The sequence below is a fragment of the Salvelinus alpinus genome, chromosome 32, assembly GCF_045679555.1.
Source record: "Salvelinus alpinus chromosome 32, SLU_Salpinus.1, whole genome shotgun sequence".
Taxonomy (NCBI): domain Eukaryota; kingdom Metazoa; phylum Chordata; class Actinopteri; order Salmoniformes; family Salmonidae; genus Salvelinus; species Salvelinus alpinus.
Window position 1 is genome coordinate 25,697,057 of NC_092117.1, and position 15,767 is coordinate 25,712,823.

At 43.1% G+C, this 15,767-nt stretch overlaps 2 protein-coding genes across 3 annotated transcripts; one reads left to right on the top strand and one right to left on the bottom strand.

Annotated features, from left to right (window-relative positions):
- Nucleotides 1-5,024: 5,024 nt before the first annotated feature.
- On the top strand, nucleotides 5,025-9,612 carry LOC139562284 (transmembrane protein 178A-like). Of its 2 annotated transcripts, none has more exons than XM_071379850.1 (4): nucleotides 5,025-5,658; nucleotides 7,763-7,876; nucleotides 8,073-8,210; nucleotides 8,330-9,612. In XM_071379850.1, the coding sequence occupies exons 1-4, from the start codon at nucleotides 5,154-5,156 to the stop codon at nucleotides 8,575-8,577; spliced, it is 1,005 nt and encodes a 334-aa protein (XP_071235951.1). In that variant the 5' UTR covers nucleotides 5,025-5,153; the 3' UTR covers nucleotides 8,578-9,612. The 2 variants fall into 2 exon arrangements, with proteins under 2 accessions (XP_071235951.1, XP_071235950.1); XM_071379849.1 differs by having other exon boundaries at nucleotides 8,004-8,210; nucleotides 8,330-9,151.
- A 5-nt stretch (nucleotides 9,613-9,617) lies between these two features.
- Nucleotides 9,618-15,330, bottom strand: thumpd2 (THUMP domain containing 2). Its single transcript, XM_071379847.1, has 10 exons — nucleotides 15,047-15,330; nucleotides 14,600-14,726; nucleotides 14,052-14,479; nucleotides 13,791-13,868; nucleotides 11,532-11,584; nucleotides 11,317-11,404; nucleotides 11,048-11,119; nucleotides 10,712-10,826; nucleotides 10,334-10,454; nucleotides 9,618-10,191 (listed from the first exon to the last, which is right to left on the bottom strand). The coding sequence occupies exons 1-10, from the start codon at nucleotides 15,155-15,157 to the stop codon at nucleotides 9,795-9,797; spliced, it is 1,590 nt and encodes a 529-aa protein (XP_071235948.1). The 5' UTR covers nucleotides 15,158-15,330; the 3' UTR covers nucleotides 9,618-9,794.
- Between the last annotated feature and the right edge of the window lie 437 nt (nucleotides 15,331-15,767).

Consider the following 15,767-nt stretch of genomic DNA (forward strand, 5'->3'; position numbering starts at 1 on the left):
ACCATAAAGGCCTGATTGGTGGAGTGCTGCAGAGATGGTTGTAAATCAAATCAAATCAAGTTTATTTTATATAGCCCTTCGTACATCAGCTAATATCTTGAAGTGCTGTACAGAAACCCAGCCTAAAACCCCAAACAGCAAGCAATGCAGGTGTAGAAGCACGGTGGCTAGGAAAAACTCCCTAGAAAGGCCACTGTCAACTGTGGGACCTTATATAGAAAGGTGTGTGCCTTTCCAAATCATGCCGCCCCAGAATTAGTGTAACTACTTCGAACTTAGTAAGCCTCCATCTTCCTTTCTATGAAAGAAAGTCTGCGTCGTCTAACACGGTGGGAAGCTCCACCAATAGGGCAACAGGACGCAAGTAGACTCGATCCTTGACCTTGACCTCCGCAGTCCGGATCCTTCCATCTGCACCTGGTATCGTCTTCACTATCCGTCCGATGGGCCATGAAGCTCGTGGTAGCTGAGGATCAACTATCATGGCTACTTTCAGTGGCGATTTTAGCATGCCAATCTTGGTGGGGCAATTTTTGTTAATGTGAGATGCATGCCAGCAAAGCCACTACACAACACAACATTAAACAATACATGAATTGCACTATAACGGTGACAAACGGTGCCCACAAACTGTTAGGGCCTACATACTGTAAAGTCCCAACATCAGTCCCAACACCTTACCACTGCTCCACATGGCATCAGCAGAGCCTTGTCTGGCAGCGAAACAGTTCATTCAGCCTCATTTACTGCTTTAAAAAAAACATAGCTGACTTGCTTAAAAAAATGTGGTTTCTACTGACAATTGAGATGTACAAACTATGGCATAAGGGGACGACAAGGGGATAAGAGGCAATCTGTAATTTCGATTAAGACATTAATGAGCGAGCTAGGACGGATGTAGTCAATATAACTATTTGTTCAGCACTTTTGAAATGTACAACGACAGAATTCAGAACATGGGTCATTTTTACAGTGTTCTCCCTATACACCAAGTCAGAACCGTAGGATAAATAAAGGGGGCATATAAGCAGACAATATTCGATGATTACAAATTAAATCAAATCAAAGTTTATTTGTCACATGCGCCGAATACAACAGGTGTAGACCTTACAGTGAAATGCTTACTTACAGGCTATAACTAATAGTGCAAAAAAGGTATTAGGTGAACAATAGGTAGGTAAAGAAATAAAACAACAGTAAAAAGACAGGCTATATACTGTAGCGAGGCTTTAAAAGTAGCGAGGCTTCATTCAGACACCGGTTAGTCAGGCTGATTGAGGTAGTATGCACATGTAGATATAATTAAAGTGACTATGCATATATGATGAACAGAGAGTAGCAGTAGCGTAAAAGAGGGGTTGGCGGGTGGTGGGTGGAACACAATGCAGATAGCCCGGTTAGCCAATGTGCGGGAGCACTGGTTGGTCGGCCCAATTGAGGTAGTATGTACATGAATGTATTGCTAAAGTGACTATGCATATATGATAAACAGCGAGTAGCAGCAGTGTAAAAAAGAGGGGGGGAACACAATACAAATAGTCCGGGTAGCCATTTGATTACCTGTTCAGGAGTCTTATGGCTTGGGGGTAAAAACTGTTGAGAAGCCTTTTTGTCCTAGACTTGGCACTCCGGTACCGCTTGCCATGCGGTAGTAGAGAGAACAGTCTATGACTGGGGTGGCTGGGGTCTTTGACAATTTTTAGGGGCTCCCTCTGACACCGCCTGGTGTAGAGGTCCTGGATGGCAGGCAGCTTAGCCCTAGTGATGTATTGGGCCATACGCACTACCCTCTGTAGTGCCTTGTGGTCAGAGGCCGACCAATTGCCGTACCAGGCAGTGATGCAACCAGTCAGGATGCTCTCGATGTTGCAGCTGTAGAACCTTTTAAGGATCTCAGGACCCATGCCAAATCTTTTAGGTTTCCTGAGGGAGAATAGGCTTTGTCGTGCCCTCTTCACAACTGTCTTGGTGTGTTTGGACCATTCTAGTTTGTTGGTGATGTGGACACCAAGGAACTGGAAGCTCTCAACCTGCTCCACTACAGCCCCGTCGATGAGAATGGGGGTCTGCTCGGTCCTCCTTTTCCTGTAGTCCACAATCATCTCCTTAGTCTTGGTTACATTTCTCTAAAACATGTTATAGGCTACGTGTGCACCATCAAGTCAGAACAGTAGGGGAAATTAAGAGGTGAAAATATACCAAATTATTAGGGTGAGGCATATGGGCTACTAACAGCTTACTACACAATATACACTTAGTATTACTTTCTTAGCTATAGTATACTCTCCCTGGCATATTACATAATTTATGCAGCAGCATACAATACATTTTTGGACTCACCTTGTTGTGCTATTGCTCACTTGAACAGGAAGGTGGCGCGGCGGTCCTACGTGGGCAAATTTTATCATCAAACTTTGTTATCAAAGTCTGGCATTCTCTGGATTGATGCTTTCAAGACAACTGGGAACTCGAACAAAAAACAAGGTTGAATCATGATGACGTCAGTGATCTTCTGGTCATAGCTTTAGAAAGAGGCCCGAGTTCCCGATTTACAATTCAGAGTTGGATGAAAGTTCAAAACGTATTTTCCAAGTCGTAGCTCGTTTTTCCTGAGTTCCCAGCTGTCTTGAACTCACAGTTAGCCACTGATTCCTTACAAACCACTCATTGTTGAATTTGCGATTTCCAACTTGTTGTGTAATGTTTATGTCCAATGGCCAATGAGCACCGATACGTTTTATCTATAATTTCTCTTCATTATTTCTCTTCATATGACAAGGATTAAAAAGGATTTGCCAGTAGATTGTCGACTTGATTCATGATGATGACTGCTAGCTTGCTAGCTAAGATTTTGAAAGTTTGATGTTGACATAATCAGTCCAATCAAAGCTACTGCAGATATAATGTGATTTGAGGTAATTTTATCTGTGGTCAATGACCTTGAGCCTTCTTGAATGGGCACTTCTAATGTAACTATATTGCAGCACCCAAGGGGCTTGATTTTTCAAAATCTCCACATTTTCTGCTGTCTTGCCACACTGCCACAGAAAGCACTGAGCTAGGCTGAAACACCTGCATTTTGGAGCTCCTTTACTCAAGAAAATCATGTTTGTATGCGGCTTTATTAACTCAATGATATATATCTTTTCCCCCATTGTTTGCAAACTGATATGTGACAAGTATTTGTCAGGTTTTGGCCAAGACTGTTCGGGTTTTGGTCACTAGATGTCCCCATTGCACCTTTTTTGTACCTTTTGTTTTTCTTGCTCTAATTATTGTTTGCACCTGTAGGTCATTCCCTTGTTAGTATTTAAACCCTGTGTGTTCCTCAGTTCCTTGCTCAGTGTTTGTAAGTTAGCACCCAGCCTCAGCCCAAGCCTTGTTCTTTACAGATATTTATTTTATTGGATTTTCCAGAGGTTCTCTGGTTTAGTTCTTGTGTATATTTTGAGTAGTCTTTTGAGGTTTGTTTTTCCCCTGCTGTTTTTTACCACTTTGTGGAGTTTCTTTTGTATTTTGGAGGATTTCCATTTTGTGCCTCTTGGCTTTATTTTTGGACATTGTGGATTTAGTTTCTTTGCCTGAAGATTTTGTTCTTTAATTAAACCACCATCTCTAGTACTGCTGTGTCTGCCTCGTCTTCTGGGTTCTGACGATTATTAGTGACTATTTCTCGCACCGGGTCCTGACAGTATTAAAGCCAAAATAACATGCAAAACAGGCAAGCTCCCCCCCAAAAATGATGGGTCGCCACTGGCCACTTTATACAATGTTGGTAACCCATTGTAAGAAGTGATAATGCCCTTGAAGCCGGTGTTTGGAGGATATATTGGCACGACTTGGTCTCGGGCATAACAACACCCGTGCCAATATATCCTCAAAACACCGGCTTCTCGGGCATTATCACTTAATTAAAGAGCACCCTTGTCCTCAATTCCACCCTGTGGTGACATGGCAGAGTAGCCTACTATGCAGTCTGAGTTGGGAAGAGGAATAGCCTTGTGTAGGATTGTCTGTCACTCAGACTGCTTGCCAACACACTCCATAAATGCTTTTACGGTTTTTAATTAGTTTATTGTCATTTATTTATGCAAGTCTACAAATGCGAGGAAAGCTTTGATTTTACGTTAATGTCTGCTTGCCTCACTGAACCAAACAACAGGGAAGAATAAATATCCTCTCATTTTATACCTAATAGCTGGAGTGGTTTATTTCCGCTGAATACTCTGGGCAGGAATCCAGCCTTTAATTTCATGGATGGTTGTTCAACAATAGGGAAGAGATTAACCGTGCACCTACGTCAATACACACACGTGAGAAAAAAGTTGGAGGGGTAAAAAGGTGAAAGTCAAACTCAGTCAATACTGATTAAAGACAGCTAAGAAAGCTTTATTGAAGTTTCACTCCCTATTGATGTACTTGCTCTTACTTTACAGAAGGCCCTTTGATACATCTCTGCTGAGTGCATATGAACAAATCAACAACACCCACTGAATGAGAAGCCAAATATACCTGTGTTAATGAATCTTCATAAGCACTTGTGCACCATGTTCTGAGATGTCCATGTCCCCATATCTGCTAATGAAGCGGACTGGGAGGGGAAGGGAGCCTTCTCTGCACAATGTCTCTGACCATGTTGCAGCATCATGTTAATCATTAGCCTAAATAGACTATTTTAATGCACTGTGTTGAAGTGTTTGTTCTGTGTTTCAACTATGATATCACTAAAAAATGATGAAAAATACATCTAGGTTATGATAATGACAAGAAACATTGTTGCTATTAAAAATAATTATAATATATTTATATTATAATAAGTAGTAGTGGTGTTATCATGACTCTCATGCCACAGGGACTTCTATTAGTAGCGACGCGCTGCTGCGCTGACAGAATGATTGACATTTCATCGCGCGCTCTGTGCGCCGCACCTGTTTTAATCCCGCAAGACTGGAAATCGGAAAGGACAGCACACAGAGAGTCGGCTGCGCACAGGTTACAGATATACACACTCCTCATCCCACATTTATAGGATATACTGAAGTCAGGGAGTCGACAAAGTGGGAGAGCAGGAACACTGGTCAGGTTATTCTTGTGCCTACACCCAGCCGGAGATGCCAGGACTTTACAGCCTTTTCGGCATCATGTAGGACAGGATGAAGCCCTGCACACCCGTGTTGATTAGGAGGAGGGAAGTGGACGGAGTGACAGATGCTTCCTTGACCAACTCTTCAAATGTTGATGACCGAAGGATGGAGAAACAGACCTTGGTGACAGCTATCAGTTTGTCCATGAGCCTGGCGTCACTGGTGCTTCTCATCACCGCTATCATGACTGACCACTGGTACGAGACGGACACCACACGGCACAGGCAGAACTGCGACCAGTTCGGGCCGGACGCCAACGAACACAAGAACCGGTTGATGCCCATCTATCACCTGCCCCTGATGGACAGCAGCAATCCTCGGAGGAACCAGGCGCTGCTCCGAGCGATCCACGTCGGGAGTAGAGAGGAGCTCCTGGAAAACTGGAGGTCCATTTTGGGAATGGGAATTTTAGAAACGGAATGCGGGCGCCCTATTTTCTCCACTTACTCTGGACTTTGGAGGAAATGTTATTATCTAGGAAAGGACAAGGACATCGACAACCTCATATCCAAGGGTAAGAGATGCTGTGGGGAATTTGACCCCGGGCCCAGTGCGGTGCAGTGAAACCGCATCCCTTGGAGATATTACTTAACATCCGACCCAATATATAGGCCTATAACTTTCCTGAAAGAAATAGTAGGCCTATTTGTAAATGCATTTAATGCTGTTCAATGGTCATTTCAATTAATGATAGAATACATCCATTGATCCTTGAAGAAAACTCATGAGTTTAGTAGGCTACAACTGACTTAAACACATTATAACCCAAAATGTAGTTGTTTTTGTTGTAATTTCAGTGTATGTAAACAAACGATGTATAGCTTCAAAACATGTTTTAAACTATCATGTTGTCCTCGGAGATTCTGTGTGGGTCTAGCCCATCTGTAAGCCATGGTTCTGTATATTTGTGTCCATAACAAATCTATTAATTCGGATAACCACTATGGCCTATGTGTGTAGACAGGTTGCATGCGTGGTGGAGTGTGTCCACCATACAGACCTCAGAGAAGCTCTCTGATCTGATCAGTTTCAGACTGCATCTGTCAGAAATCTGACCTGACACAAAAGGCATTCTAGGAAGTGTTGGATGTGTTCAATATACATTATATTTCTATGATCCATATTATTTGCATGAGGATAGAACATGATATCAATATTAATATATGTGAATAGATTAACGGGCGCCTTCTGTACATAACATGCTCTGAACTCAATCAATTGGAAACTTGCTCAAAAGCTCGAAATCGTGGATTTGAGTTTGGTCAGCTAGGGTTCTCAAATAAAAATGTAGTATACCAATTAATATAGTGACAATGGAAATGTCAGTAGGCCAACTTTTTGTAATATTGATATATAGTTTGCAGAAGGGGAGCAGGTCAGATCCCTGCCATACTTAATGCAACAATTCTACTGAGTTACAGTTAATATAGGGAAATCAGTCAATTGAAATAAATGAATGAGGCCCTAATCTATGGATTTCACATGACTGGGCAGGGGTGCAGCCATGGGTGGGCCTGGGAGGGCACACACCCTCACCACTTGGGAGCCAGGCCCAGCCAATCAGAAATAGTTTTTCCCACAAAGGGATATATTACAGACAGAAATACCCCTCATTTTCATCAGCAGTCCGGGTAGCTGTCTCAGACGATCTCACAGGTGAAGAAGCCTGATGTGGAGGTCCTGGGCAGATGTGGTTACACGTGATCTGCGGTTGTGAGTCTGGTTGAACGTACTGCCAAATTCAATAAAATGTCGTTGGAGGCAGCGTATGATAAAGAAAATAGCATTCAATTCTCTGGCAACAGCTCTTTTGGACTGTCTTGCAGTCAGCAAGTCAATAGCATGTTTCCTCAAAACTTGAGACATTGGCGGCATTGTGTTGTGTTACAAAACTGCACATTCTTTTGTGACCTTTTATTGTCCCCAGCACAAGGTGAACCTGTGTAATGATCATGCTGTTTAATCAGCTTCTTGATATGCCACACCTGTCAGGTGGATGGATTATCTTGGCAAAGATGAAATGCTCACTAACAGGGATGTAAACAAATGTGTCCACAACATGTGAGAGAAATAAGCTTTTTGTGCATATGGAACATTTCTGGGATCTTTTAGTTTAGCTCATGAAACATGGTAGCAACACTTTACATGTTTCGTTTATATTGTTGTTCAGTACACAGCACTCCAAAACATGTTAGTTATCAGAGATGTAGTAGACCTATTTGGGTTGGTGCGGCATTTCCACGTTTGGCTTTTACTAGTCTAGAGGAAGTAGAATCTGCCATCTTGTGGGTAAAATTCTAACTTACAGCCCTATTATAAAACCCTATTATGAAGTCTGTTCACATGAAATGTGGGTCTGCATATCAAAGTAAACCTTAACGTGTATGTGACTATACTATAGCAACTAATTATATAGAGTTTAGATGCTAGAATAAATCATGGCATGAAAGTGAAAGTAGACCCCTTGGGCTTTATACAGTCTAGAAACAGGGGAGTCTACTTAATAAATGACTACAGCTTTTCTCAACACAACTGGCCTTGAGAAACACTTGCCCTTTTCTATATTTTGGCCTTAACCTGATACACATTAGGTTCACACAAGTTATGTCTCTGTGCAGGTATAGCCCAGCGATGCACCATCATCAAGTACCATTTCTCCCAGCCCATACGGCTCCGCAACATCCCTCTCAACCTGACCCGCACCATCCAGCAGGACGAGTGGCACCTCTTACGTAAGATCCTTTTCTCATTATGAAGGAGGTTCCCTGATGGGCCTGATTCATTCAGACATCCTATTACTCTCCTACTACCTTCCATTCAAAAGGAGGGCATATATTAATTTACATGAATTACATTTAGCTGACACTAGAAAAGAGAGGGGTTACAGAGAGGGAAAGTGTGTGCTCATCCTCCTCTTCCTGATGTCAGACCTGCGGCGGATCACAGCAGGGTTTCTAGGCATGGCGGCAGCCGTTCTGTTGTGTGGCTGCATCGTGGCGTCTGTCAGCTTCGCCTGGGAGAAGTCTCTCACTCAGCACGTCTCTGGGCTGCTCTTTCTCATGGCAGGTACTGTTACACCCCCCCCCCCCAAAAAAAATCACCTGATTGTGATAGTCCGTTTTCTTAAACAACTGATTTGTCTCTCACATTCTCCTCCTCTCTTTGCGGTCCCTCTTCCTTCTAAGGGATCTTCAGCACCATCTCCCTGTGTACCTACGCAGCCAACGTGTCCTACGACCTAGCCAGGGTCCCTCCCTTCATCTACGGGCTGCCTGCTGACGTGGAGCATGGCTACAGCTGGTCCAGCTTCTGTGCCTGGCTCAGTCTGGGGCTGACAGTGGCGTCTGGATGCCTGTGCACCACCTTCCCCATCCTCAGCTGTAGCAGCAGCAAAGCCCAGCAGGGCAAGGCTGCCCCCAACGCCGGTGTCTGACACACACCGTGTGGCGTTTGATATACACTTTGCTGTGTGTTACACACACACTGAGCTGCAGCAAGGGCTTGTAGGAAGAAAGAGTCTAATGTCTGTGTCCGACACCCCCCTTTACTGTGTCGGACACCCCTCTTACTGCATCTTTCACATCAACTCTGAGCCGCAGCAACAGTCTGCTGACCAAGCCCATCCCCAGACATCTGGCTGACACTGCTGCAGCAGGCGCCTGGGACTAACATGGACTCCTATGTTTTCAGGGTGAAAACCCTTCTGTGCTTCTACTAGACCCTGCATCTAAATCTAGGTTACCTCCATGGAGCAAAACATCCTGGAATTATGGAAGTATTGAACCATCAATGTTAGCTACACCCCTGCATTCAGGCTTTGTCTGGGGCCTTAATGCAATTATGTCTGTGATTCAGCCTACTGCTACATTTCCACATTATATTTCCTATGTGTGATCAGAATTCAGTGTCATGCAAGTAACTGTCAAATCACTGGTGGGAAAACAGAGGCCTTGACGTGTCATCAAATGATAGAAAGTTATTTGAAAGGAAAAAACTATAGAAAAGAGGATAGAATTTATAGAAAGATGTGGCTCAAACTGACATTGATATGTACTCTGACCATAATGGATCAAGCAGAATATACTTAGAATAGCAGATTTCTAACCAAAATTGTAAGCACATCCATCTGTGGATATTCATTAATCCTCTTATCAATGACACATACCAAACCCCTGTGCATACGCACCTAAATCCAAGTCAACATCCCCCCCATCAATGGATATCAACCCTTGATCCTCCCAGTGGAACCTAAGCTGAGTGTATTTACCTTAGTCTCAGTGGATGTATTCTGTAATCTAATCCCAGACAGTGTATAATTGTTGGATGTGAGTTGTGGTCTGATTGGGTAAATAGAGCTGCAGAATTTCAGACTCCTGTGAAGTGAAACTGAGAAACTCAAGAACTATGCATTATTTCCTTCCACCATTAACAAAGTAATTGGAATTATAGAATAAAAGTAGTAACAAAATTGGGTTTGATATTCTATGACATTTATGCATTTTTCTTCATTTTGTGGTAGTACAGTACACGTTGGTAAAATTCTAACCATGCCAAATTGATACAGTGGTTTTCTGTGTTTCACAGGTGGTATTGTCTTTGAAGTGTGTGTGAATGTCTCTTGAATCCTGTGTATCCAGCTCCTAAAAAGTCTCACTCAGGCTCCACTATGCAGGGGTTGAGTGTGTGTATACAGTCAGGCTCCACTATGCAGGGGTTGAGTGTGTGTATACAGTCAGGCTCCACTATGCAGGGGTTGAGTGTGTGTATACAGTCAGGTCCACTGAGTGTGGTAGTAGCAGTCACTATCTTGACATACTTGTGAATAAGAGCGTCTATAGCTCCCAGGCTCACTCTGTGGTAGCTTAGGGGCTGCAGTGAGGGGAAAAGGCTTGGGGTATGGGAGGGGTCCACATCACCTCCTAATCCCACCCCAGTCCCCTCTCCCTGGGTGTGTGAGGTTACTGGTCTGGGGGTCATGCTTTTCTTCAGCAGGCAGGAGAGCTGGGGACTAAGCAGCAAAACCAGGGTCCCACCCACACGGAGAACTCTGAAAAAACATGCATGTTTGATTGATTAATATAAATCAATCAATAAGCAATTCCTTTCTCAACTTTTGCTGTATCCTGAATGTTTATTTGAGCAATTATGAAATTGGGATACGTGATACTACAGTTAGCTAAATACAATACCTTTCCATCTCTCTCACAATCACTGGAAGAGAGGCAGCCATGTCAGTCTTGGTGCCAAACTTCTTCCCAAAAGGGACGTCACAGACAACGACATCCACACTACAGGAAGGCAGTGGAATCTCTTCACAGAAAGGAAGAAAACGAGGAGGAATGAATTAAAATCAGGAAATCATGCAGAATCATTTACTGCATTGTGGGTAAACAAATACCATAATGCCTACAGTATATCAGGGACAACTGCTACATGTATTAAAACACCTACTTTGATCTACAGTACATACGTCAGAATTAACCACATTTTTATGAAGTCATACATGACAAATGGTCATAAACGGCATACTTCACAATAACTCATGTGTAGTGGATTGGCATTCCTACCCTTGGATGATGCCTGCAGCAGCTGCACCCTATCCCCAAACTTTGCAAACTCCACATTCTGATCAGCTTTCACCAACTGAGACTCATCAATGTCCAGACCCAGGAAAAAGGCATCCTGTTTAGAGAAAAAAACATGATGAATTTCTGAACAAAACAACATATATTTAAGTGGAATTATACAAATGTAATGGAATGAAAAAAGGATCAGCATGTTTACAACTCTTTTCTGTCAATTACATCCCCTAACTACATCCACATCAAAAAGCTAACACAAGCATCCCACATGACATAAAATTCAAATGGGATCAATATAAAAGGTTCCCTCAGAAGACTCACCTGATATTCATGTGCAGCTTCCAGTAGAATAGTTCCCACTCCACACATCGGGTCGATCACACAAGAGCCAGGCTGGTTGAGAGAGGAGAGAGAATACATTCAGAACACACCAGGCCAAGCGACGGTGTGAGAAGAGAAAAAAATATTTGGTCCTTTTGATGTTAGCACAGAACCTCAGAACACAACCAAACATCAAAGAGAGGAAGATGAGACCAAACACGTGAGCTGGAGAGAGGAACTCCTTCCGTGCCACGAGGTAGCTACAGTACCTTGATGTCTGACAGAGAGGCCATGGCCCAGGCTATAGTGGATCTCAGCCCAGTAGTCTTCATATAACTCCGGTTGGCTAAAGGAAGCCTGGCGAGAAAGAGGGAAGCATACACTATTAGACATAGTCAACTAGAAGAGATATCCAGAAGGAAATAGACATTGAATACAGTTGTCGACACAGAGGGCAAGAACAGGTTCTGATCATGTCACCAACCTGAGGAGAGGTATCCCGAGGACACAGTGGTCATCACTCATGTACACATTCACCTACAGAGGAAACACATGATATACAGTGCATTCAGAAAGTATTCTGACCCTTTGACTTTTTCCACATTTTGTTACGTTACAGTATTATTCTAATTTGATTAAATTAATTACCTTCACACAATACCCCACAATGACAAAGCGAAAACAGGTTTTTAGACATTTTTGCTAATTTATAAAAACAAAACAAAACGTATTTATATAAGTATTCAGACCTTTAGCTATGAGACTCGAAATTGAGCTCAGGTGCATCCTGTTTCCATTGATCATCCTTGAGATGTTTCTACAACTTGATTGGAGTCCACCTGTGGTAAATTCAATTGATCGAACAACGATTTCAAAAAAGGCACAAACCTGTCTATATAAGGTCCCACAGTTGACAGTGCGTGTCAGAGCAAAAACCAAGCCATGAGGTCGAAGGAATTGTCCATAGAGCTCCGAGACAGGATTCTGTCGAGGCACAGATCTGGGGAAGGGTACCAAAACATTTCTGCAGTATTGAAGGTCCCCAAGAACACAGTGGCCTCCATCATTCTTAAATGGAAGTAGTTTGGAACCACCAAGAGTCTTCATACAGCTGGCCGCCCGGCCAAACTGAGCAATCGGGGGAGAGGGGCCTTGGTCAGGGAGGTGACCAAGAACCCTGATGGTCACTTTGAAAGAGCTACAGAGTTTCTCTATGGTGATGGGAGAAACTTACAGAAGGACAACAATCTCTGCAGCAGTTCACCAATCAGGCCTTTATGGTAGACTGGCCAGACGGAAGCCACTCCTCAGTAAAATGCATGATAGCCTGCTTGGAGTTTGCCAAAAGGCACCTAAAGACTCTCAGACCATGAGAAACAAGATTGTCCAGTCTGATGAAAGCAAGATTGAACTCTTTGGCCTGAATGCCAAGCGTCACACCTGGAGGAAACCTGGCACCATCGCTATGGTGAAGCATGGTGGTGGCACCATCATGCTGTTGGGATGTATTTCAGGGGCAGGGACTGGGAGACTAGTCAGGATTGAGATGAACGGAGCAAACTAAAGATGAACGGAGCAAACTACAGAGAGATCCTTGATGAAAACCTGATCCAGAGCGCTCAGGACCTCAGACTGGGGTGAATGTTCACCTCAAGCAGCACGACACGATCTCCTTCGCATAGAGTTGATCAGGCTGTTGATTGTGGTCTGTGGAATTTTGTCCCACTCCTCTTCAATAGCTGTGCAAAGTTGCTGGATATTGGCAGGAACTGGAACACGCTGTTGTACTTGTTGACCCAGAGCATCCCAAAACATGCTCAATGGGTGACATGTCTGGTGAGTATGCTTACTTACAAGCCCTTAACCAACAATACAGTTAAGAAAATAGAGTTAAGAACATAGTTACTGGGATATTTTCAGCTTCCAGGAATTGTGTACAGATCCTTGTGTACAGACATGGGGTCATGCATTATCCTGCTGATACATAAGGTGATGGTGGCAGATGAATGGCACGACAATGGGACTCAGGATCTTGCCACGGCATCTCTGTGCATTCAAATTGCCATCGATAAAATGCAATTGTGTTCATTGTCCATAGCTTATGCCTGTCCATACCATAACCCCACTGCTACCATTGGGCACTCTGATGTCAACGTTGTGAACAGCAAACAGCTACCTCACACGACACCATACACGTGGTCTGTGGTTGTAAACCCGGTTGGACGTACTGCCAAATCCTCTAAAATGACACTGGAGGCGGCTTATGGTAGAGAAACGAACATTCAATTCCAACTTTACATGTTGCGTTTATATTTTTGTTCAGTGTATTAACAGTATAGTATACATGCCTGATATTTAAATGGACTTTGACACTTGGCATGGTCAGACAAAGAAATATGAGAATCTCCTCACAGGTTGTGGTAATCATCCAATTATGGTTATGGCAAAATTAATATAACCTCCAGATTAACTCCATGTTAGGGTGATGATCATGTATGGTTAACATTACCTCCATGTTAGGGTGATGATCATGTATGGTTAACATTACTTCCATGTTAGGGCGATGATCATGTATGGTTAACATTACCTCCGTGTTAGGGTGATGATCATGTATGGTTAACATTACCTCCGTGTTAGGGTGATGATCATGTATGGTTAACATTACCTCCATGTTAGGGTGATGATCATGTATGGTTAACATTACCTCCATGTTAGGGCGATGATCATGTATGGTTCATATTACCTCCAGATCTGGTTTCCTCAGGTCCACTCTCCAGCCCAGCTGTCTGCTCGCTGCTGTTCCAATGATCCTACTCAGATCCTAGACAGACAGACACCATCAAACAGGACAGAGTCAAATCCTCTATCACCTCATAACAAAAACACAATAACCTGAAACCTACCAGACTAAACACCTGTTCTTATATGCATTTTGCTTCATAGGTTGAAGTTCCATCAAGAAGTAAAGATGTGACAAATAACTTCTCTCCTCCAAAGTGCATACCTGGGGAGAGAAACGTCTGGACAGGGCTCCACTGCACCGACAGTTCACTCTGAAAGACACTGTGGATGTCTTTCTGTCACGGCTGCCTTCTATACGCTCCTCTTCAACTTTGTCCCCTGCAACACAGTTTACACTTCCAGAGTCTTCTGTTGATGAAATGTGATCCTTGTGTAGTCCTAATTCTCGTCTCTCTCCTTCTAGTCCCAGCTTCTGTGTTCCATTTGGTTCGTTACAAGTTGACCCCTCAACACCACTCTCTTTCTCCTCTTCTTCCTCCCTCTTCCTCTTCCTCCCTGGTAGGGCCACGCTCAAGGTACAGTCGCTTCTCATCATCAGGTCTCTCTGCAGGCATCTCCATGACAACACAGCTCTGGTCCAGTCACTTCCATCACCCATGAGCCTTGACTGGATACCAGATGGTGTTTTAGCTGAGTGTGACAGAAAAATAAATGCAGTAAAAATATAAAGTCCTGTGCAAACCATTTAATTGCAGCTTCATACTATTAATCAGAGGATAAATATTCATACAGACTATTTGGTAGGCTTACCTGTATGGGCAGAGAGGGGGGAGTGTCGCTTTAGAAGTAGAAACAGCCTCTCTGCAGATTTCAGCTCCCTCACTTGCTTTATTTCAAAAGAGGTGGTGAAGAACACTTTTCCAGGGATGTGATCCACCTAAACAACACACATTATTTAGTGCAAACTAAGAATTCCCTAACATATAATCATGTCAACAACATGAAATTACCACTTGTTAATAAGAAAAGATTAATACAGAGCCAGGATTTACGATTGGCTTTTTTCCAAGCAGCCAACCTATGCAATATGCATGCGCAGTCAGCGGCCTGGCTTCCAGCTAGTTAAGAGGAAGACCATTTTATATAAACGGTATTACTTTACTGGCTAGTGTTTCATATAAATTCATTGCACATTATTACTAACGTTAGCTACACTAATACTGTAGCCTGGAACTAACTTATGTCTTGACTACTCACATCTTTGGCTGCAAGTTTGGTCTTCACCTCCTGAATCAGGAAAGGCTCCATGCCGTTCCCTGCTGTGCAATAGAACTGTAGAGCAGCACACTGACAATTTGAGTCGTTCATACTGTCGAGTTTAGAAATGCTAAGCTATAAAAGTCAAACTCGAAATCTCCATGCCAGTACCGATGTGGCTGCCATGTTGTTTTGTTTACACGGAAACGGAAATACCGAAAAGAGGCAGCTGGTTATTTCCGCGATGACCAGCAGAGGCTGCTTTAGCACTACAAAAGAGCCTCAATAACACAACTGACAATTGCTAGTTACCACAACCACAAAGTCATAAACCCCGCCTATTTCTAAAATGTATCAAAGTTATTTTAAACGTAACCTTAACCACACTGTTAACCTTATGCCTAACACTGACCTTAGATTAAGATCAAAAAGCAAATTTGTGTTTTCATAAATTTTTACGATATAGCCAACATTGACTGTGGCTGTGGTAACTAGTGATAACCCTGAGAGTTGGGTTATAAAAGTGAATAATGCCAGGCAAGGAAATAGCACTTTACGAATGTTTCTGTGTATCATCCTTTGAATGTGCCAGAGTTGCTCATACCTTTTCATGTAGATTTGCATGATCACATAGAAGGCATCCAAATAAAATGCATCAATACTAAAATGGATGAACTGTTTGGGAAGTTGAGCCATTTTTTACATTCAGTATGACTCTGTC

Coding starts and splice junctions, on each gene's coding strand:
- LOC139562284 (XM_071379849.1), top strand. CDS start 5,154: ATGAAGCCCTGCACACCCGTGTTGATTAGGAGGAGGGAAGTGGACGGA. Junction 5,659..7,762: donor CGACAACCTCATATCCAAGG/GTAAGAGATGCT, acceptor GTCTCTGTGCAG/GTATAGCCCAGCGATGCACC. Junction 7,877..8,003: donor GGACGAGTGGCACCTCTTAC/GTAAGATCCTTT, acceptor AATTACATTTAG/CTGACACTAGAAAAGAGAGG.
- thumpd2 (XM_071379847.1), bottom strand. CDS start 15,157: ATGAACGACTCAAATTGTCAGTGTGCTGCTCTACAGTTCTATTGCACA. Junction 13,869..14,051: donor CCAGACGTTTCTCTCCCCAG/GTATGCACTTTG, acceptor CTGTCTGTCTAG/GATCTGAGTAGGATCATTGG. Junction 11,585..13,790: donor TGAGGAAACCAGATCTGGAG/GTAATATGAACC, acceptor TTTCCTCTGTAG/GTGAATGTGTACATGAGTGA.